This window comes from Lontra canadensis, unplaced genomic scaffold (genome assembly GCF_010015895.1).
Source record: "Lontra canadensis isolate GAN:19392208 unplaced genomic scaffold, GSC_riverotter_1.0 scaffold83, whole genome shotgun sequence".
Taxonomy (NCBI): Eukaryota; Metazoa; Chordata; class Mammalia; order Carnivora; family Mustelidae; genus Lontra; species Lontra canadensis.
Genome location: NW_022631077.1, coordinates 1312265 through 1335456, shown reverse-complemented (window position 1 = coordinate 1335456; position 23192 = coordinate 1312265). Strand labels below are relative to the sequence as shown.

Below are 23192 nucleotides of genomic sequence, written 5' to 3'. Positions count from 1 at the left end.
TGGAAACACCTGGGGAACCTTCCAACCCATAAATTCTGACTTAATAATCCAGGATGCAGCCTGGATATCAGGATTTTTCAACATCCAGGGTTGATTCTTGCATTCGAACCGTGTGCGTCCAGCTATAGCGATCGAATGTCCAGCCTCTATAACTGGCAGCTTGGGGGGGAAAGAGGAAGGAGGAAGGAAGGGAGGAAGGAAGGAAGGAAAGAAGGAAGGAAGGGAAGGAAGGAAGGAAGGAGGGAGGAAGGAAAAAAGGAAAGGAGGGAGGGAGTGAAGGAAGGAAGGAAAAGAAAAGAAAAGCGGAGTCAAGGGAGCCCCAAGGCGGGGCCCCAAGGTGGCTCCACCCAGTGCGAGGGCGGAGCCGCCCCCACCTTGGACTTGGCCTGGGGCAGACGCCGAGATAAACTCCGGAACCTCGCGCAGCCGGGAGCCTGCGACGCGGCGCGACTGCCAGACCACTGCTTGTCGACTGACCGCGAGGGCTGCGTGTCCAGGGTGAGTTCCCGAAGTCCAGAGCCGGGGCCGGGCGAGACCTCCGTGAGGGGGTGGCGCTGCACCCCTCCGAGGCGCCCGTGGCTCGGTGCCCCCAGCCAGCCACCCGCCTGCAGGCGGTAAAGCTGTGGCGGGGTGGCCTGAGGAAGGGGGGTGGGTGGCGTTGCGAGAGAGGGCGCGGGCCGGTGAGCCCCGGCCCTGAGGCTGGGAGTGAGGGGCGAGAGCGCCACGCTGCTCTCTGCTGCCCAGCGCGTCTACCACTCTCTCCCCACCGTCCCAGTTCATCACATACCTCTCACCAGGGCAGCTCGCTGCGTCCTGGCATGGGAGGCAGAAGACATGTTTACATTGCATCAAGTTCAGTATTTCCCCCCCCCCCCCCGAAGTAAGCTCTATGCCCAATATGGGGCTTGAACTCACGACTCTGAGATGGAGAGTTGCTGCTCTCCCGACTGAGCCAGTCAGGTGCCCCAAATTATTTCAACTTTTGAACTAAGTAGTCAGGCCCTTTACACACCAAAGTGTGTAACCTGATTAAATTTAATGTGCTCTGTAACTTCCTAAGACAGTCTTTACACTAAAACGGAACCTTACATTTACTTTTGTTTGTAAGTATACTTAACTGTTACCGTCTTTCCTTGCTATGGGCAGGGATCTAATTTATATGCTAGCAGGAACACCAGTCATAGCTCTAGCCAGTCCAGTCATTTTGCTGTTATGGGCCTGGCATTGTTCTAGGAAGGCCCCCACATTATGGGCATTAGGAGTGGAGACAGAGGTGATATGTAACTTGGCAGGTGCTGAAATCCAGCCCAACTCCTCTTGCCCCACCCCCACCCTATACACCCTGGAAGGAGGAGCTGTGTTCAGGGCAATGAGAACCTTCGCCCCCACCACCAATTTGCTCAGAAATTTCATAAGGGATCTTAGGGACAGTATTACACACCTTAACACTTTACCTGTATTAAGTTTTAACTTCCACAGCTCCCTGATTGGTGTATCCTGCAGAATCCCCTTATTTAGAAGAGGAAACTGAGGCACAAAAGATAAAATATTTTAACCAAGTCTGCAGAAAAGTCAGTGGCAGATCCAGAATTCCAACCCAAACTTTAATCTCTACACCGCACTACCTGTGCAGATACTCAGCAGACACCCTAAACCCCAAATGAGAGCGACCTCAGGATGCCAAGCTCTTGAGAACTTAATAAGCAGCTGCCCAGACAGCGATAAGTGGTAAGACCTTACTCTAGGTCTTACATCATGCCAACACTGAACCGTGGAATCTGAAGTTTATTGCCTCTGGCATTAAGAACCTTTCCCCAGGTCAGTGGTGAAACTTCTAGCCACCATATGTTGTTGGAGCCCACTGAGGAGAGAAATAGAACTCTCTCCCTGGGGCTCCTGGGTGGCTCAGTGGAGTTAATGCCTCCGCCTTCCGCTCAGGTCATGATCCCGGGGTCCTGGGATGGAGCCCCGCGGTGGGCTCTCTGCTCTGCAGGGAGCCTGCTTCCTCCCCTCTTTCTCTCTGCCTGCCTCTCTGCCTACTTGTGATCTCTCTCTCTCTGTCAAATAAATAAAATCTTAAAAAAAAAAAAAAAAAAAAAAAATATCTCCCTCTGGCATGGACTCTCATAGTGGTGTGCCTGAAAGGGGGCATGGATGAGTTGGTGTGAGTCCTCTCGTGGAAGGAGTGTTGACAGTGCCCAGCGTGCTGCCTGGGGAGGGTATCCAGGGTGTTCCATTATTGTGGGAAGGCTGACCCTCATCCTTGCAGGTCTGAAGACACACACCCCACAGTTGAGCTTAAAATGAGAATCTGAAAATCACCACTTGCCCTTCAGGACAACTTCCTTCCAAATTCTGCACCAGCCCCCCATGTATGCCCCCCCCCCATAAATAAGTCTTTAAAAAAATAATACCAATACAAACCCAAAAGGAGGCAAAAGTAAAACCAGAAAGGTAGCAGTTACCACATAAACATTACAATATAGTTATGACTTTGAACATAAAAGCAATCAGCGGGACTTGGGATTATTATGAAGAAAGGTTAACTGTGAGAAAGAATTAACTTCTCCTTCAGGTCAAATATTGGTGTGGTTACAGTTCCTGGTTAGGGAACATTTTGTCCCGTCCTACTCAGATGTGGGCCCAGCTTGGTTCTGTGAATGAAAGTTGTCCAAGACACAGTCCCTGTGTCTAAGTTCAGAGTCTGCTACCAAGATAGAAGCTTAAACAACACGTCCCAGTTTCTGCTGCTATCTCAGAAAACATGAGCTCCATGTAGTCCACACACTCAGAGGGAGTGGTCACAGATGGCTTTATGTGGGTCTCTCTTCCTTTACAGGTCTCATCCACGACATGGCTTCCAGCCTGAAGTCATCCAAGGAATTGATCGTTTTCTTAGGAAAATCGATAATTGCTTTTCTGGAGTCTTTGATTTTCTCCATCATCCCCAAACCACGGAAGAATGTTGCTGGTGAAATCGTGCTCATCACTGGAGCTGGGAGCGGACTGGGAAGGCTCTTGGCCCTCCGATTTGCCTGCCTTGGATCCGTGCTGGTTCTCTGGGATATCAACAAGGAGGGGAACGAGGAAACGTGCAGGATGGTGCGGGAAGCTGGAGCCACGAGAGTTTATGCCTACACTTGCGACTGCAGCCAAAAGGAAAACATATACAGAGTGGCCGAGCAGGTAGATCTTGTGTCTTGCTGTTCCCTGTGGGTAGTAAGCCCCGTTCACGGATACACTCGCATGCCTCCATTTCTCTGTCCCTTTGCCTTGCTCAGTGCAGCTTTGCCTGTCTCCAACTTCCCTTTAATTGAAAAAGTTTTGAGGAGTGAGAATTAGGATTTGTGAGTTGTCATTGTATACCATACACCACATGAAACACCCCAGCTGTATTGTATCCTAATCTATAAAGTGAGGTCCATGACTCTCTCCATTTCACAAATAAGAAAACCAAGGCTTAGGGAAGTAAGTAGCTCCCCTAAGGAACAGGTACTAAGTAGCAAAGATCTGGCTCAACCTTGAGTCTGTTGACTCCATAGTACACACCTGGCCCTGCCAACCAGGTGGTACAGACTGTGTTACAGTATAGGAGGTAGAGGGTGGCCCTCTTCTTGAAGGAGAAAGGAGACATAGAGATATTGAATAATCTGCTCAGTGGTCCCAGAGCTAGCCCTTGACTAAGCCAGGGCTTGAACCCATATCCGGTCTGAGCTGAAACTCCCCTATTTCTACCACACCACAGTGCCTTTCATTTGAATGTGTATTTCTCTTAAGTAATCATAAGAAAATCAGAATATTTCATTCATCCTAATGGTGCTTAACCACAGTTGCTCCTTTGGTGATGATACAGCTGTGCATTTAAAGAAGACTTTCAGGAAATCATAACCCCAGTAAGGAGTGGTAGGAGGTTTTTTGTTGTTATTGTTGTTCATCGAGGCAGGTACTTGTTTGCTGCCTCTTTTCCCTCATAAAGTTTTTCTTTATACCCGCATCGACATGAGTACTCCGCATATCGCTCTCCTGGGCCACCTTTTTGGCAGCCCCCAAAATTCCCCAATTTAGCAAGAAAGAAGGAACCAGACTGGCCTGCAAAGAGCAGCCCAGCCCCATTGGAAAGTTCTTGCACAGCTTCTAGCCCCTACCTCAAATCCCCTTGCTGTTTCCCACCTTACTTCTTAGTGGTAAGATTGGCAAGTCATTGGCAGGTGAGTGTGTAGCTTCTGTTGAAATTTGTCTTTAAATTCTATACATCTGTGACTACCATCTCCAGTCCCACGCAGCCGCATACAGTCTGGAGACCCCAACCTGACAAGCTAGTACCTCCCTCAAAGTGCCAACCTCACAGATGAATGTCTGCGCTTACAGCGATGATCACCTGGCATGTCCCCTCATGCTGACTGCAAACAACTTCTGTAGCCACTCTTAAGCAATCTTCGGTTCATATTCACATACTGAAGACCATCCAATACTGAGCAAGCTAATTCCAGGCACTCTATAAATAACCACCTCTTCCCCGTATCTGTGGCTTAGTTCTGACCAACATGCTTAGTTCAGAAATGGTCAAATGGTACATATTAGCAATTCATTTTTCAGCTTTTCTTACTTATGGGTCTTAAAAAGAGTTGATTATGTGCTCTTTGGAATTCCGGGGAAGCAAACTACTCTCTACTCATAAACCTCTCTCTGGAGAGAGGAAAGATACCAAAGGATTTTCTAAAAGTATTCCAGAGAGCAGTGATCATGATGAAAGGTTTCAGATTGGTATGACATTGTGTCATCTCCACAGACCCCAAGAACTTTGAAAGCTAGTGTCCCCAGATTATAGTTTGGCACTAAGTTCAGAAAGCATAGCCTTTGCTATTTGGCAACCTAGGTAAGCGATTATTTTAAACAATAAACACATGATGAGAGTGGGGCTGTATCATGGTTGCTTACCTACATGAGGCATGTAGAAGTGTCCTGACTACATTTAATGACTGATCCCTTAGATAAGTCAAATCAGAATCAATTGACTGCATTGGTTCAACAGCGGCGGGGGCGGGAGGGGGGGCGCTATTTGTGACATCTATGAGAATTCCTTAAGGTTTATTTCTGCTTCCTGATGTTCAAGGTCAAATTTCAGGATCATTTCATCTTTTAAACTACGTCATCACTAGTAGAAGCAGACTTTTCTTTATTGCCCACCACCACTAATGAGTTGGGAAGTTCATATCAGCCATCTTGGACAGTTTAAAGTGAGACACTGACTTGCACGATCTTCTGGCTTTCCCTTCTTTTCTTTTTTTTTTTTTTTTTTAAGATTTTATTTATATATTTATCAGAGAGAGCAGGGGAAAGCACAAGCAGGGAGAGCAGCGGGCAGAGGGAGAGGGAGAAACATTCCTGCTGAGCAATGAGCCTCATGTAGGACTTGATCCTGGACCCCGAGATCATGATCTTAGCTGAAGGCAGACACTTAAATCGACTGGGCCACACAGGTGCCCAGTCTTCTGGCTTTTATTATAGCTGGGTTGTTTGTAGAGAAATCCCCACCAGCAGGCAGGCCCAGCTTATGCGGGAGTCTCACTAGACTTGTCATCCAGGGTTGAACACACTGTTGCCACATTCTTACAATGAGGAGAATAATGAATGCAAAAAAAGAAAATTAGTCTGTTGCATTTTCCCTTAGCTGTTACCCTGTGTCTCTTATAAAACAACACAATGCAAACAAGCTTACTCTCATTTTATTGGGTTATCATTGGTCAGTAATACTTAAATATATGTCTCATACAATTAAAGCTGATCCTTTTTTTTTTTTTTTCCCCTAATGTGGCGGAGGCTGAATACTCATGATGTCTTTCCAAGCTAATTTAAAATGTAAAAGCAGACTTTGGAGCAAGATAATCCTCATTTAAAAAAAAAAAATGGGAAAAGATAAACCTATATACAAAACAGATAAAGCAATATAAACCTATATACAAAACAGATAAAGCAATGGGAAGATTATTCACATGAAAAATCTTATCACAGGTGCTTAGCCCAGTACATTTAAGGTATGATTCATAAAGATACAGTATTCATATACTGCAAAGACACAAGTCACAGATAATGAAACCAGGTGCCATTTTGAAATTAAAGTCTGATGTTAATTTTGTCAAGTGTATGATAACATGCTTTATTCAGGTGAGAGGGGGCAGTGGACACACATATCTGTTTATTTCTCTGAGATGTAACTTCTGGCTTTGCCATCCCTGACTCTGAGCAAGGCTATGAGCTACTAGCCTACTGGCTTTCAGTCCACAGCCCTGTCCAGCCTTTTTTTTTTTTTTTTTTTCCATTTGAGTATAGTTGACACACAATATTATATTAGCTTCAGGCATACATCATGGTGATTTAACAGCTCTATGTGCTAGGGTATTCTCACCACAGGTGGAGCTACCCTCTGCCATCACACAAGGGTACCACTGACTATGTTCTTCATACTGTGCCTTTTATTCCCGTGATTTATTCATCCTGTAACCAGAAGCCTGTATCCAGTTTTGCCTTAGGTAGGGCTAGTTGTTTCTAGCCTTGACTTTTGTTCAGCTTGAAATTGACTAAATATTTTACCCACTCTCCAAATAAAACTTTAAGTCAGATCTGTTTCCAGTGCTTTTATCTGAAAATGCTACCATAAGGTGAGGTTTCCTTGGTCCTATTTATTTCATCCTCAGTTTTCCCTAGACTGCCACTCTGGTTGGCTCAGAAATCCCTACCATGTCACCCTCATTGCTGGGGCTCAGACCTTCCAGAGCAGTGGATGAGGTGGTAGCTTCCACCTGGCTTCAGTAATACATCCTGCTCTGTGCCAGAATGTGCCATCCATGTAGAGAGCTGTACACACACACACATAGGCACACACATGCACACACACACACACACACACACACACACAGCTAGCATTGTAAGGGGTACTGCTGTGAGCTTCCTGTTCAGCACAGGGCAACTGCAACCAGGGGTTCTCTCTGATCGGGTGGGCAGAGCCCCTGCTTGGGATACAAATTACAGGAATGGAATTCCAAGCACAGAAAGGAACAGGGATACCATCATCTTGTGTCACCAATCCTGAAAAATCCTGCACTCACTTCTGCCATAATAGCCATGATTACAAGCTAAAGATTTACTATAAGTGAAAGGCTCCAAGGTCCCATGCAGAAATTATATTTCTTAAATACAAGTTATGGAGTACTCTGGCCAGCATTACAGCAGCAAATGGGGCTTACTCTAATCCTCCCTTCACATATCTTAATACCTAGAAGCCTGTGGTAGGGGGAAGAAAGCCAGCTAGTTGGTATAAGCAGGACAGACAGGTTTTGAGCTGTGGCATGTGCATAAAACCTGTTTAGAAATGTCATGCTTCCTCTGTGCCTTCCTGCTCCACCCCATCTCAGTGTGTGCTGGGTCTTGATTTATATCACATGACTATAATGCCTATCTCAGTGGTTGAAATAACCTACTACTTACATGGAGCCTGAAAAAGGGACTAGAATGGCTCTAACTGCTCTGTTAAGGAAAGTAGCCCTGCAGCGTTGGAACCTCCTAGGAAGGGGGGAAGAACTGAGAAGAAAAGCATCAGACGTGGATCTCTGATGCACCATACACTCAGCAGAGGAAATAAAGCATACTTTGCAGAGTACGTAACCTCCAACCTCCATTTGAGTTAACTAGGATAAGAAGCCTGTAAAACTATGGAAATTTAAGCTTAGATCATGTAAAGAATTACTCCATGGGTGGTGTGTTGCTCTTGTTATTCAATGCAGGTTAAAAAAGAAGTTGGCGATGTCTCCATCCTAATCAACAATGCCGGAGTCGTGACAGGCAAAAGTTTCCTCGACTGCCCAGATGAGTTGATAGAAAAGGCTTTAGATGTGAATTTTAAAGCACATTTATGGGTAATTATTTTTTCTTCTCATAATAAATCTAAAGTTACTCTGAATTTAGAAGTACCTTCCTCTTGTTTTCTTACAATTTTATTCACCTCTAACTAAAGCACAGACTTCTCAATTTCAGATTTCTCCTGGTTGACCCCGATGCTTCCCCTACCCCACCCTGGATCCAACTTAACCTACACCTGCGTGAGCCTTTGCTCAGGAATCCTGAAAAAAGACAACTGTCCTATGGTTTTACTGTCATTTATTGATTATATCAGGTGCTGTCCTAGGCACTTCCTGTATAATCCTTGAAACAGCTCAGTGAAATAAGGGATCAGAGGAGTTAAAAGATTTGCTCAAGGCACACAGAAATGACATCACATAAACTTGACCAAGGTGACCTTATAATTTCCCAAAACTGGAACCCTTTTGAAAGTGGAAAAGATAAAAAATAATAATAATGATGATTAAAAAGAGAAAGTGAAAGAGAGCATTATTAATAAACAAGCATTAATCAGGTCTATTCTGGGCAAACCAAGATGTGCAGTCACCTTACTCAGTATCTAATCAAGGAAAAGAGAGTCTCTACCAGAGATGTTACCTGGGTGACATTAAAGGGCACAGGAAGGTGCCATGGGCATTAAGGATCATAGGATCCTTAATCATAGGGATCATAGCCCCTGACTTCTAATATTATGTGCCCCTTGCAGAATTTGGGTTTTCCTAGCTTTTGCTGAACCTAGTCTTGCCACACCTCCCCATCCACAGGCATGCCCCCCATTGCCTCTCTTTGCTCCACTGCCCTGGGTGGCTCTCTGCTGGGAGGGTGTATTTGCTGGAGACTTCTGAGCTCCCTCCATCCTCCTTACACCTCCCCAACAGACTCCCTGCCCTACCATCATTGGCAGCCTTCAAATGTTATTTGGACTTTGTCAGTTTCTTTCACCTAGTTTCACCAAAAGTGTCCTGGCACTGGTGGTATTGTTGGTGTTCTATATTGTTTTCAGGAGAAAGATGGAAAGATTCTGAACTAAGTGAGCACCATGTTAACTTTGGGAGCTACTGCAAGTGATTTATGTGTTCTTGTCCCAAATATCCCTCTCCTTTGTTAGAATGAAGTTAGATTCTTGGGCCAGAATGAAAATAAAACCATCATCTCATTCATAGTCTCCACTTCTGTTGCGTTCTTTTTCTTCCTGGGTCTCTTCTTTCCCTGCTTTCTCTCTCTTCCTCTAATTGTCTTTCTAGGCAAGTCTGCATACATTCTTTGAGCCCCTGCATGGAGTAGGCACTTAATTGCTAGTTGGTCAGAGGGCTCCTGGTGGCCATGCTCCCAAGGGATGCATCCCAAGGGAGAAATAAAGAGACCTCAGACCATCAGAACTCAGGGAGCTTTTCATTATGCTTCGCTGTGGGCTCGCTTTGATTTTCTGCCTCTAAGTGTTAGTTTCTCTTGGAAAGTCATTGTGATGCACGCAAAGGTCAGTTGACTTCCATAAGAGATCCCTTTTCTCATATTTACTCATACGATTCAAGTGTGAAAATAAATATGAAATAGAAATTCATTGAAATATGCAAGATTCCTGTCTAATGAGTTATTTCTGTGTTGTAGAACATATCTTCTGTCAAAACTCATTTCTCTCTCCTTTACCTTCTTTTTTCAGGTCCCACATCAAAGGTGAAGGTGCTCTATATTACTGAGACACAGCACACACCCATTCTAACATATCCTCTCTGCTGACATGGAATCGAAATTAGAAGCCATTATTCAAAGAAGTAGAGATGAACTTCAAAACAAAGTGATTTTTTAAACCAAAGCCAATAGTGGCATGTCCTGTGCACGACGTTCATAAAAATTTGAAATCCAGATATGATCCAAGAGGTGAAAAAAGGCAATATAAATCTAAATTATCATATCTCCAGTACTCTCACTGGTGTGTGGTTTGTGCCTGCCATAGTTAAGATTCTCCCATACTTCTTGAATTATTGTCGGAATATTGTTTTTTAAAGTCACATATACACGAAATATAAGTCTAAATAAGTTGTTTGAACAATATTGGAACCACCATCATTAAATACTGATTTGCCAGGTTGAACAAACTAAGAGGCTTGCTTGCCAGATATTTACATTTTTATACCCCAGTGCCTTCAGGTAGTTTGATGAGCTTAAAAGACTCTTTTCATCACAACGATCATATAAACATCTGAAAAAAAGTATAAAATGTTAACAGTTCTTTCTTGCTCTTCTTAGACTTATAAATCCTTTCTTCCTGCTATGATTGCTAATCAGCATGGACATTTGGTTTGCATTTCAAGTACAGCTGGATTAGTTGGAGTAAATAAACTGGCAGGTAAGAGAAGTGTATTATTTAGCAGTTGCAAAAAGTTTTATAACTTTATCTTACTTATCTCTAAACAATCAACACTGATTTGATGTACCAATGATAAAGGGTTATAAATTAAGAAACATATTCAATAGGATAAGTGGTTGAGAACCTGGTACAGCAGAACTGCCTATCAGATTTGCTTACATGCAGTTGAACTATGCACTTTAGAATGATTAAGTCAGCGTAATCTAATGGGCTTTAAAAAAGAGAGGGCGCCTGGGTGGCTCAGTCAGTTAAGCGTTTGCCTTCTGCTCAGATTGTGATTCCACAGTCCTGGGATCCAGTCCCACATCAGGGTCCCTGCTCAGCCAGGAGTCAGCTTCTCCCTCTGCCTCTCCCCACTGGCTTATGTACTCCCCCTCTCTCTTTCTCTAGCTCTCCGTCAAATAAATAAACAAATAAAAGTTAAAGAGGAAAAGAGAGACCTCACTGATAAATTCTTTTTATGCAAGTGATTAGCATAGTCACTATCTGGGGGACCCCTGGCAATGTTATTGGGATGGTAAGGAGGAGCACTCTGGCTTCTGAAATTTCCATTAAGTGGTCTCCTTCTGCTGGGCATTTGGAGAAAGTTTCTCCAGCCCAAGAAATCTAAAATTAACCTCTCTGCTCTCCCACTGGTTGAAGACTCACAGCTCAAGATGGTAAGCACTGTTCAGCTCAGTTACGGGAATAGAGTTCCCAGAACCATCAGTCACCCCAAATGTTATGCATCTATACACATCTCCCCATAAGCGGGACTCCCCTTCCTCCATCCTTCTTAGAGTTCACTAGGTTTTATTGTGACCTCGTGGGTCTCTGAATTCCTGCTGGTCTATTTGTAGTTCCTATGAATCCTTTTCCTGGCACAATATCTTAGGATACAAGACTCTCCCATGCCCTGCTCACCCTAGAAGCATGTGTAAGACTTTTGTAATTTCCATGGTGTGGGTCTTGGCTCCCCTGCTTCATAATCAGTGGGGTTGCTATGTAGAATGCAGATTGCCTGAGTCCGGGTTGTTTCTGCTCATCTGAATTTCAGAGATGCAAGGGCTCAGTGAGCTGCATTCATGCCCCACGACTCAGGTGATCCTAGAAGCTGCTTGGGACTCCCCTCTCCCCTTCCCTTCCTCTACTGTCTAATCCACCGCAGTCTAGGAACCTGACTCTTGTCGGTTGTAGTGGCTGCTTCTCCCCAGAGGAAGGATGACTCATTTGCCTCTTCTGACTTTGTGAGGAAAAGGAGAGTCAGAGTCCACCTAAATGCCAGTTCTTCTCCAAGTGTTCTGTGAGTTCAAGATTCAGTTGTTCACTTGGAGTGTGATTGTAGACAGAAAACTCAAAACTGACATTGATGCCACTTCCCACGCCCTCTGCATTCTCAAGATGGGTAAGAAGTAGATGTTGACATTTGCCAGTCTGTTTTTCTCCAGCAAAGAGAAAGTTAGAAGTTTAGTTAGAAGATAGTTAGAATAGTTAGAAGAAAATTTGATCTGAGTATCTTGACCCATGGTGATCTCTCTTGCCTGGACTCCTACATCCCTTATTATTTCATTTCTTCTTTTGTGTGTCTCCCTGCCCTGATGCTCTTGAAACAGTTTGGGTCAGGGACTGGACACACATGTCACGTTCCATGGAACAGTTCACACAGTGTCTGACCTCTCATCAGGGTAGAAGTAAAGTCTAGCAGGGTGACCTGCAGGGGGCTCCCCGAAGCCCTGCGTCTCCCGGAGGGCACTTGGTCCTTGTCAACAGACCTTTAGGTGATGCTGCTTCTCCCCACTCATTCTTTACTTCCTCCAGTGGACCAGATCAAGATCATACAAAATAAGAACTCTGACATGACTGTCCCATTCTCCATGTGTATTCCTGTTTAGGAGGAAAGCTTGATGTAATGCCGCTTAAAAACTCTAGAATATACATTGGCGGTGTTTGCCTTTTTCAGATTACTGTGCAAGTAAATTTGCAGCCTTTGGATTTGCTGAATCTGTATTTATGGAAACAGTAGTCAAGAAACTAAAAGGGATCAAAACCACTATTGTGTGCCCATTTTTTATAAAAACTGGAATGTTTGAAGGTTGTTCTACTGCGTAAGTATGTCCTTTGATTTCAAAGAAATGACATTTTTAAAAATGATTGACTATTTTATATTGTTCTATTCATTAATGTTGTTTTAAAAAGGTATTTCGTAGGATTCAGCCTGATTTATAAGTGATTTCAGAATTGTTTCTTTCTTCAAATGTGTTTGCAATTAAGACATTGAGTTTATTAATGGTTTGGTTTATTGGGATGGTTTAATGGGATGGTTTATTAAGGCCGGGTCCAGCTCACCCCACGCCGTAGCCAGATCTTCTAACCATCCCCCCAGCGTTCCTGGCCGTAGTTTCTCTCTGCCACCAAACTCCATTCTGCACTCTTCCCTGACTGATTCCACAGCAAAACTGAAAATCATGGGGTGGGGGACACAAATTCCCAATTCTGCATCTTGTGGAGATGACAGGAAGTTGTTTAATATGGTTTCATATAGATGCATATATTGTATCATCAGTGTGTTAATTAGAGGCATCATTTGCCATTTTAAAGTTAAGTCGTCACTAGCATGTTGATAATAAAGGAGTAGAGAGAGAAATTGATCATATCTGGAAGGGAAAGAAATAAGTGATAATGTTTGCAACCTTTTTTTATCCCTAATTTATAAGATTCTTTTAGTAATTGATCATTTTTTTTTCTTAACTCCTTAGCCGTCCTTTCCTGTTACCCCTTCTGGAACCAGACTATGTAGCTGACAAGATAGTAGATGGCATCCTGACAGACAAAGTATACTTAAATGTGCCAAAGTTTATATCCTTCATATTGTTCTTAAAAAGGTAACCATATCAGCTTCCTATTACTTCTCTAACGAGTCAGTCAATAACTCATTCTCCTAACAGGAGGAGCCACTTTAAAAATATCTGTTAAATGAATGCACTTGGATCCCTTCTTTGTGCCTGACTGCCAACATGACCTCAAATTCGCATAGCCTAGAAGATGGAATTGGATCCTGCCAGCCACCTTAGTATTGCATTATTGTCAGAGAGAAGTGGATTTACTGAATGACCTGTGGACAGATTGAAGTCATTTTTTTTTCTTTTTTAGGACAGATGGTCTTCTTGTGGGTATCATAGAATAATTGCATTGGAACAGATATCGTGTCCACACTTCCTTGAGTACAGATCCCCAGAATCAAGGGCAGACAGTAAGCCAAACATTTCAGGAAGTTGTGGTATGGGTATAATTGGCAATAGAGGATAAATTTGAAGTTTAAAGGGTTAAGAGCATTGGAGGGAGGGACTAAAAAGATAACCACCTCTTGAAAACACCCAAGGGCATCTTTGCTTACTCTCTCTAGTCCCATTTGGATTTTAGTGCTGAGACCCGTCCACAGCAGTCTGTGAACATGGGACCTGGTTCTAGGAAGGGTGATGCCAAATTGCTGAGCAGCTGCAGATTCCCACTATCTCAGTTTGTTTTCTGGACTGGAACAGGTCATCTAATTATACAGCACCCCCCACCCCATTGAGGTTTCTGCTTTGCAAGGAAGCACATTCCATGTTTGAACCACTTTCCTCCATGGCGCTGAAATCTGTCTCGTTTTAACGTTCACTGACTCTAACTTTGCCCTTAGCATTATGACTAATTCCATCCCTCTTGACAGCAGTTCTTGAGTTATTTGAACATAGATAGTATGGCTGGCAGCCACTGTCCTTCTTACATAAGGAAATGCCTTTTTCTCTCCTGTTAATTGTATCTACTTTGCACAACGCACCAAAATCATTCCTATGTCCTTTCACGGACCAGGTTTCACCTAGCACAAGAGAGATACAGCCGACAGGCTCTGGGAGGCAGGGCAAAGGACCTTGGACAAGCACTTTGAAATCTGGTGTTATGATCCTGCGGCTTACTAAGTTTGTGACTCTGAGCATACCCTTTATTCTCCTGGCCAGTTTCTTGTTTACGATTTAGAAGTCTTTGCTTGTTAGAGCTTGTAGATTAGTGAACATCACGCAACTTATAGGACAGTGTGGGCGTTCACAGGACAGTGGCTATCTGTTGCCTAATCGATAGAAGTATGTGGTATAGTAATGCCAAGTGTAAAGAACAGAGGACTTAATTTTTCTAATGTTTTTGAATAATCATAGAGGTTATATATACTTTTATATGAGAGATCTACATAGTTCCTGAGAAGTATTTGGAAACAAGAAGTTCATTAAAGGGGATGACATCACACATTCCCTCAAATATTCATTCAGTAAGCATTAGAGAGTGCCTAATGTGTGCCACAAATTGCTGATCATCCTAGGACCCGGGGTTACGGCAAAGAAGGAGAGAGAAAAGAGTCCTTGCCCTCACTGAAATTTTCTTCTTGTGGGGTGGGTGGCAGGGAACGGACAAAAAAGTTAAGTAAAAGAAAAGGCATGCTGGGTAGTCATAAGTTCTAGGAAGAAACATAAAGCAAGAAAGAGAAATCCAAGAGTAGGAGGCAGGCGGTGATGCAAGTTCAGTTTGGACGTTCAGTTTGTTGCTTAGGGGAGGGATCATGGACGAGGTAACATTTGACATTCTAGGGAGCCCACAGATGGACAGTGAGCTTAGTGTCCTTTCCTTTCCTCTACTCTGAGGACAAGCCTTAGGTTTAATGTGCCTCCCCTTGCTCTGCATCGTGACTGTCGGAGGGATGGGATCTGTGCTGTCTTGGGAAGGGTGAGCGGGCATGGAGATGAGTGCCCTAGTTAGATGAGGTCCTAGTTAGATCTTGCCAAAGGTCCTGGGACCTATCTAATCCCCACAGGAGTCCCAGAAACAGAGACTGAGGACTTCATTTGATTCCAGAAGAAACAGGCTCAAGAGTTAAGTAATGGACCTGGGATGGTTTGTAAGTGACAAAGCTAGGATTCAAGCCAGGTTTATCCAACTCCACAAGACTTCACTGCTTCCTGTCAATCATGATATAGTGCAGTGAAGCTTTGGAAACCAATGTGAGAAGTGAGTCGAGTAAATATAAATAAAGCCAGAAAAGATATAAAGGCCCTGAGCCAGTTCCCCCCATACAGTGGACAAGCCCCAAGTGATCCTACATCATGCATACTGATGTGTGCACATGCCAGTGACTCCCATCTGCAGCAAGTCAGTGACCCTAAATTTCGACCGAGGCGCATCCATGATAGTAACCAAGAAAACATCTCTTGTGTTCTCTTTAGTTTCTTTCCTGTCAAGATGGCAGTGCTTATGGCTGACTATATGGGCGCTTTTAATGTGATGGACACCTTTGTTGGCAAGAACAAGAAAAACTAAAGACCAACTCAATGGCTGATACCCAGCATTCCATAATCCTGATTTCAAGAAAAGCATTTTTGTCCAACAGTGTATCTGGAAACTACAAGTACCATTCTTTCTCTGCTCTCTGGACTATTTTCAACCTATCTGCTTTCTGGTTGTTGTTGTTGTTGTTGTGTTTTAGTTAAAAAAAGAAGAGCCCATTTTTGTCATTTCTGCTTGCAACTGATTTGTTAAGAAAATGAATCCTGTCTCTCGAACTGCCCTTCACTTTGGTCGTTGGGGATAAGGCCCAAGTGGAAGAGGTGGCTTTGCTTGAACCTGCAGCAGGGTACAGTTAGGAGTGAAGAGGATGGATGAGTATTTTGCTTGAATGCCCTCTATACAAAGGACACAGAGTTCAGGGTTCCCTGTCACCTTGAGTCCTATGTCCTTCTTTCCAAAGCCAACCATACAAATCCTTCGTTCTACATGTCCCAGGTACTCAGACTACATACCAGTCCCACTCAGGGTATGTCAGGGGCCACTGTGTCCTGCACATTCCCTGAATGAACTTAGTAGGCAGTGATTTTAGACCAAATTCTATGTAGGAGCTTTTTTTTTTTTTTTTTCCTAGAAGAGATAAAAGAATGGTGGCTTCTTATTCGGAAAATGACATTCCACTGAGTTAGGTGAACTGCTGCCTAGTGGACTGGAAAACATATTCATGTGATTAATTTCAAATGTTTAATTTAGTATTTCAGGGTGGGATTCGTGTTGTATTTTTCCACAGAATGGACAGGTCTATGAATTGGCATTCATCTGTGATGCCTTCATTTCAGATCTATTGTATGCTTACAGTTCAATGAACTGGCCAACTGGAGATTGGAGATTCACTATAAAAGGAAGATTAAGAAAAATATGTTAATTACCATATCCCTGAAACTCCTTCCCAGGCTGGGAGGGGCATCTGCCTTGCGAGAAAAACTGGAGCCTTTGTCTCTTACCTTCTTTTGTGTGGGGAGCAGGAAAGGATGAGAAGTACCTCAGAAGACTCTGTGAGAGTCAAAAGAAACAAGTCATGAATATCTTGGGGGTAAGATGCTCTTAGAAAGGCAGTGGCCTCAGGGAATATGGAAGCTGGAATCCACTGTGGACTGATTTAGCTTGAGCTGCCTGAGTGATTCTGACAACTCTGCCCCTATATTTCCTGTCCATGCAGAAAGCCTCCAAAAAGAGGGAGAGGGGGGAAAACAACAACAACTTGTTTTATAATAATAAAACTAATAGCTGAGGTTTTATTGTGCCTGGCACAAATCTATGCCCCTAACACACATTATTTCTCTAAACAAGCATATCACACCATTACTCAAGGAATAATGAAGGTATTTGGTGTATGCTGAAGAATAAAAGACATTTTATTTCACAAGAGTGACATCCTACTCAACTGCAGAAGTGTACCAAGCAGCTCAAAAGGCCCTCTTAGCCTAACCAGCTAATGTTCCAAATCCTTGGTTAACAAGGTTAATTAAGAGAGAGGCACAATATTGCTCCCCTATTACAATTCCAAAAGCGTACGTTCCAGGGGCCTGTCTATTTAGCTGAAGAATAAAGAAGAGACTCGAGGGATTTCCAAGAACAAAGGTCTGGGGCACAGTGGGCAGCCACCACGTCGTCACAACATTAACAGCAATTTTTTCTAATTGGAGTGCATCTTGGCTGGACTGCTACAAAGGCCTGAAATTCAATTGTGGTTTTACAGTACCCACGAAATTGTCTAAACAAATTTGGATTTACTTGAAGAGCTTCTATGAGAAGAGACCACATGTAAATTACAGCGTTCTAGATGGTAATCTACAACAAGGTGACTTCATCCAAGGGGAGCAAGTGCTCTCCGCATCAGTTTCCCAGCAGCTTCCACTTGAAGTTTTGCCCTAATGAAGCCATGATCAAGAGCCTGATGCCTAAGCAAGTCTTGAGACGTGGAAGCCTTAAAGATCATCCAGAATGACATGATCTGGCATCTAGGAGTCAGCCTGCTGCTCAAGAACCGAGAAGAATTCTTGACATTAGAAGGAGTTTGGTTGGATACAAATGTGCAACAACGCCCTTGTTCGGTTCCTTTGGTTTTTACACTGTGATGCAGTATGAGGCCACAACAAAGTACTGTGGGGTGGGGAGCTGAGACAACAATTTATTGCCTTACAGCTTTGGAGCCTGGAAGTCCAAAATCAAGGTGTCAGGTGATTTGTTTCTGTGAGAACTCTCTCCCTGGCTTGCAGAGAACATCTTCCTTCTGTGTCCTCACACAGCCCTTCCTTTGCGTGTGGGTGCAGAAAGGGAGATGTCCCTCTTCCTCTTCCTGTAAGGCCGCTAATCCCATCATGAGGGCCCCACTGGCATGACCGGATCTATCCTTAATTACCTCCCTGAAGCCTCATCTCCAAACACCATCACACTGCGGGTCTAGGACTTCACTATATGAATTTGGGGAGATATAAACAGTCCATGATAGAAAAGGAAATCCAGGCTATACATGAGCTTTACACTCCTCAGTGTTCTAAGGCTGAGGTAGTCATGATTCGTCAAATGAAGTCACTTAGAATCTTAGAGGTAGAGTGACTCAGATGTTTGGAAAGAAACAAAAACAAAAAACCCTAATAGCAACCTCCAAGAGTTAGCACTTGAGAGAAACATGACCAAGAATTTGGGCCAGTCAACAAGAGCTGACATGAGGCAAAATGTCCCATGCAGAGCTAGTTTGTGAAGAGCTCTTAGGGCAGTGTCTGCACCTTCATTTCTGGGATAGTGGCCTATTTGGGATTTATTCAAACATCCCAGCTCACTTCCCTCCCAAGCTACTGAACAGTTTCCTTCTGCTATGAACAGGCCACAGCTGAGCCACTGAGATTGCCATTCGTGGCCTGTATTCCTTTTTTTTTTTTTTCCTCATAAGTTTGCTATCAACTTGGAGACCAAACCAGTAACAAGTGCACCAATCATTGGTGCTCAGCCCTTGGGGAGTCTGCTTCTAAGATGGTAACTGTGAGTGTCCTTGCACCTGGACCCCCTTCCTCTGGACCAGTACTGAGTAAAGCAGTGATGGTAGAGGTAAGGCCCCTCAGCTCCATGTCCTCATTCCTGCTACAGGGCTTGAGCTTCATTGGTTGGCCTCACATTGTCTTCATCCTAGTAGTTTCCAAAGGCTAGCCTTGATCGCCCATGGGGCCTCAACTCAGAGCCAGGCAGATCTGTCCCCCTTCACTCCTTCTCTTTCCCCTGGTGGCCTTTCTGTGCTTCTTTCTTCTCAAGTCCACCACAACCCATCCCATCGCCCACTCTTTCCCAAGGGTAACTTCTCTTACCTCACCAAGAAAATGGAAGTTGATAAGGACAAATTCCTTCAGCAACCCAAACTGATATCTTCACAGGCACTTTCTTCTGCCTTCACCTCCCTGCTCTGGTTGACCCTGTGGCTTGCACTTTGCTTCCAGCACTTTCCAGGGCTTTTCGCCCACACCTCAGTATCTCCACCTCCACGCTGCTCCCTGCATCCTGTCAGTGCACTAAACACTGTTGAAGCTGAAAACTAGCAAAAATAAATTAACTTTACAAAACCCTCCATCCCACTCCATCCCAACAAATCTCTCTCCATTGGTAACATCATCTAAAATACAGCCTAGAGGAATTTGTCCATCTCCTCTCCTCACGTTGGTTCCTAAGCCACCCTGCTTCCACCTCCAATGGGTCACAGCAATTTCTCTGAAAAGATTCCTGGGGATTTCACTCCACATCTTATTTATTTCTTAGGACTGATATTAACCTCTCTGCCTTTGTTCTTGGTATCATCTGCCTATGGGCCTGTTCTGCTGTCCACTCCTCAAATTATTAATGTTTGTCAGGTTTTTGTCCTTAGATTCCTCAATGTGTAGATCATGTCCCAGCCCGGGACTTCTAACCATGTCCGCTGTTCCTCCTTCTGGGCTCTGTCCATTATTATCAGCAAGATGGCCACCATCATGGCCGCTTTCCAGGCAGCAAATGTAGGAAGGGACAAAGACTAAAGAAACAAAGGCATCAATTTGTCTTTTAAGAACATTTCTAGAAGCAGCCACACAACACTCTTCAAACATTTGGGTCAGATGCTAGTGAGACTGGGGACTGTAGTTTTTCCTGCAGTAGCCATGACTCCATCTAATAACTGTAAGAGTGGGAAAATGGGCATTCAAGTCATCTTGGTCACAGACTCTCCCAAGTCACAGCTGGGGATTCAAATGAGTTTAGCTATGCAACTTAGGTCAAGTGATGTGAACTTTCTGAAACCCTTTTCCAATTCTGCCAATGACTGTAATTCTTCATATGATTGTTGTAGGGATTGAGGTGACAATTATAAAATGCCTAATGTAAGGTTGGTTATATATGCAATAAACACCTGTCTCTACTATGTCCCCTAACTAAATTCTGACCTTGAACTTCCAGTTTGTGACAATGTGTGTGGCACTACTTGAAATCTCTTTATCTTAAAATTATATTGACACTTTCTAACCTGTATATGAAAGATATTTTAGTATTTCACAGTGAGAAGTGGAATTATTACCTCTGGATGAACATTTGTGAAGGTTACAGCATTGAGAAATAAGTCCACTAGAAGGCTGAGGTCTAATCAGAAGCTAATAGAAAGCTCCCTTTCTCCCCACTCCATACTATACACCAACAGACACCCAGCATAGCAGCAGATTACATTGCTATAAGACACATGCGCTCTCTCTCTGAAAAGAAATACTTTGGGAAACCCAAAGATTACAGGGGAGACAGAAACAAGGATGCTAAGGGAATTTGAAGTCTTTGGAACTTATGGCCACAGAGAACATTGAACACAGCCAAGCTCCTAGCCAGATAACATCAGATAACGCTCACACCAAAAGCCTACTTACCCCAGTTTCTATGACCCAATAAAATATGCTCATCTTTCAACAGAAACTCACAGAATGTGCCAAAAATCAAGAAAAAACACAGTTTGAGGAGACAGAGTACCATTTGACCCACACTCAGATATAACAGAGATGTTCAAATTATCAAGAAAAGAATTTAAAATAACTATGATTCCTATATTAAGGGCTCTGATGGGAAAAGTAGATAAAGTAGATGTTATCCATCTAACAGGCCTTTTTCTTCTTTCCACAACACCTGAGTCCTGTTAATACAGGGAATTTTGGAAAGCCCCTAGGAATGGGGGCTGATTGCCAGGGGAACCAACCATGACTAAAGGGTTGGAATTTTCAGACCCACACCCTAGCCTCCAGGGAATGAAGAGGGGCTAGAGGTTTAATCAATTGCCAGTGGCCAATGATGTAATCAATCATGCCTAAGTAATGAAGCCTCTTTTAAAACATAAGAGGACAGGCCTCAGAGATATTTCCATGTTGGTGTATGCTTCTACCTGCCTGGAAGATGGTGCACTCCATTCCATGGGGACAGAAGCTCCTGCACTTGGGAATTTTCTGGGTTTTATGTACCTCTTCACCTAGCTATTCACCTACATCCTTTATAATATCCTTTATAATAAACTGGTAGACACAAGTAAATGATTCTCTGAATTATTTGAGCCTTTCTAGCATATTAATCAAACTGGAGGAAAGGAATGGGAACCTCCAATTTATAGCCAGTGGCTCAGAAGCACAGATAACAGCCTGGAATTAAAATTGCCTTCTAAATGGGGGAAGATTTGTGGGACTAAGGCCTGTCAACTTTAAAGTAAAACAGCCAGTTATTTTACCAGCAAAATGGGTCTATTCAGGAATAACATAGAAACTGCAATTCAGGACATGCCATGGCAAACCATAAAGTCCAGAGATCAAAGGAGAGGAAGGTTACTTTCTAGAGAGAAAGAAGAAGGTGGGAGGGGCTGCTTTGAATGAAATCCGTTGGAGGCAAGTGAGAGTTCTAGGCTCTCGTGGTTTCTCATTGGCTAAGTTGTGGTGTTTTCTTATTGGCTGAGCTTATTGCTGTGTCAGGAGTCCTCAGACTGGAGTAGTAGAGTGGGCTCCTTCTGCTAGTAGTGAAAGGTACATCTTTTCCCACTGGGGTTGTGATTGACAAGTGGTAGGGCATGAGAGCTCCCCTTTCTGGCCTCCTGACTCCATTTTAGATGAGGTTTCCTTTACTGAGTTTCACATTTCCCCCTTTTGTTCAAGATCTTTCTCTGAAAGCATCGTTGAATTAAGAGTCAGGTTTTCCACATTTAGTGGTTTTGCCCCTCATGCCAGGAAGGACATTTCTTTGTGATGTCCTATGTTGGAGGGAAAGTAGGTAACAGTTGGAAAACACATAAGACCACATATGAGTACCAAGGAAGGTTAGGAAAGAGTACTTTCAGGTACTTCTTATCTAAAGTCTGTATCTAATCAAGGTCATAAATGTTAGAGATCATCTGGAAGCACTGAACCTAGCATCACTCTATTGGGTATGTCATTTCTACAAAGGTTTGACAGGCAACAGGTACAAGACTTTAAAATAATAATGTAAAACAAAATCAAAAGTACTATGATGGGGGGAGGAGTCAAGATGGTGGAGAAGTAGAGGCTGAGACTACTTCAGGTATCGGGAGATCAGCTAGATAGCTTATCTCAAGATTGCAAACACCTACAAATCCAACGGGAGATCGAAGAGAAGAAGAACAGCAATTCTAGAAACAGAAAATCAACCACTTTCTGAAAGGTAGGACTGGCGGAGAAGTGAATCCAAAGCGATGGGAAGATAGACCGCGGGGGGAGGGGCCGGCTCCCGGCAAGCGGTGGAGCTTGCCGGGAGCAACGGAGCACAAAATCAGGACTTTTAAAAGTCTGTTCCGCTGAGGGACATCGCTCCAGAGGCTTAACCGGGGTGAAGCCCACGCGGGGCCAGTGTGGCCTCAGGTCCCGCAGGGTCACAGAAGGATCGGGGGTGTCTGAGTGTCGCAGAGCTTGCAGGTATTAGAACAGGGAAGCCGGCTACAGAGACAGAGCCGAGGAGTGACTCTCAGCTCGGGGTTACCTTGAACTGGTCGCAGGCTCGGTCAGCTCGGAGCGCGGCCCAAGGCCAGGGTGACGGGAGTAATTGGGCGCTGTTCTGTGAGGGCACACTGAGGAGTGGGGCCCCGAGCTCTCGGCTCCTCCGGGCAGGAGACTGGGAGGCCGCCATCTTCATTCCCGTCCTCCGGAACTCTACGGAAAGCGCTCAGGGAACAAAAGCTCCCGAAAGCAAACCCGAGCGGATTACTCAGCCTGGCCCCTGGTAAGGGCGGTGCAACTCCGCCTGGGGCAAAGACACTTGAGAATCACTACAACAGGCCCCTCCCCCAGAAGATCAACAAGAAACCCAGCCAGAACCAAGTTCACTTACGAGGAGTGCAGTTTCAATACCAAGGAGAGCAGCGGAATTCCAGAGGAGGAGAAAGCAAAGCACGGAACTCATGGCTTTCTCCCCATGATTCTTTAGCCTTGCAGTTAATTTAATTTTTTTTTCTTTTTCAATTTTTTTCTCTTCTACTGCTAAATTTTTTTAACTTTTACCCTTTTCTTTTTTAACGTTTTTTAGCTAGTTTATCTAATATATATATTTTTCCTTTTTATATTTTTTCATTATTGGTTTTCTTTTTTTATTT

The 23192-nt window shown here is 43.9% G+C and overlaps 1 protein-coding gene across 1 annotated transcript; it reads left to right on the top strand.

The window, feature by feature from the left end:
* The first annotated feature begins 462 nt into the window (after positions 1 to 462).
* On the top strand, positions 463 to 15712 carry SDR16C5 (short chain dehydrogenase/reductase family 16C member 5). Its single transcript, XM_032882592.1, has 7 exons — positions 463 to 498; positions 2840 to 3186; positions 7782 to 7913; positions 10144 to 10243; positions 12204 to 12348; positions 13000 to 13125; positions 15496 to 15712. Exons 2-7 carry the CDS (start codon positions 2854 to 2856, stop codon positions 15587 to 15589), a joined length of 930 nt encoding a protein of 309 aa, XP_032738483.1. The 5' UTR covers positions 463 to 498; positions 2840 to 2853; the 3' UTR covers positions 15590 to 15712.
* The last annotated feature ends 7480 nt before the right edge of the window (positions 15713 to 23192 follow it).

Bases quoted from the DNA above. Each gene is read 5' to 3' on its own strand.
- SDR16C5 (XM_032882592.1), top strand. From the start codon at position 2,854: ATGGCTTCCAGCCTGAAGTCATCCAAGGAATTGATCGTTTTCTTAGGA. The intron at 7,914-10,143 runs GTAATTATTTTT...TGCTCTTCTTAG, and splicing joins ATTTTAAAGCACATTTATGG to ACTTATAAATCCTTTCTTCC. The intron at 12,349-12,999 runs GTAAGTATGTCC...TTAACTCCTTAG, and splicing joins TTTGAAGGTTGTTCTACTGC to CCGTCCTTTCCTGTTACCCC.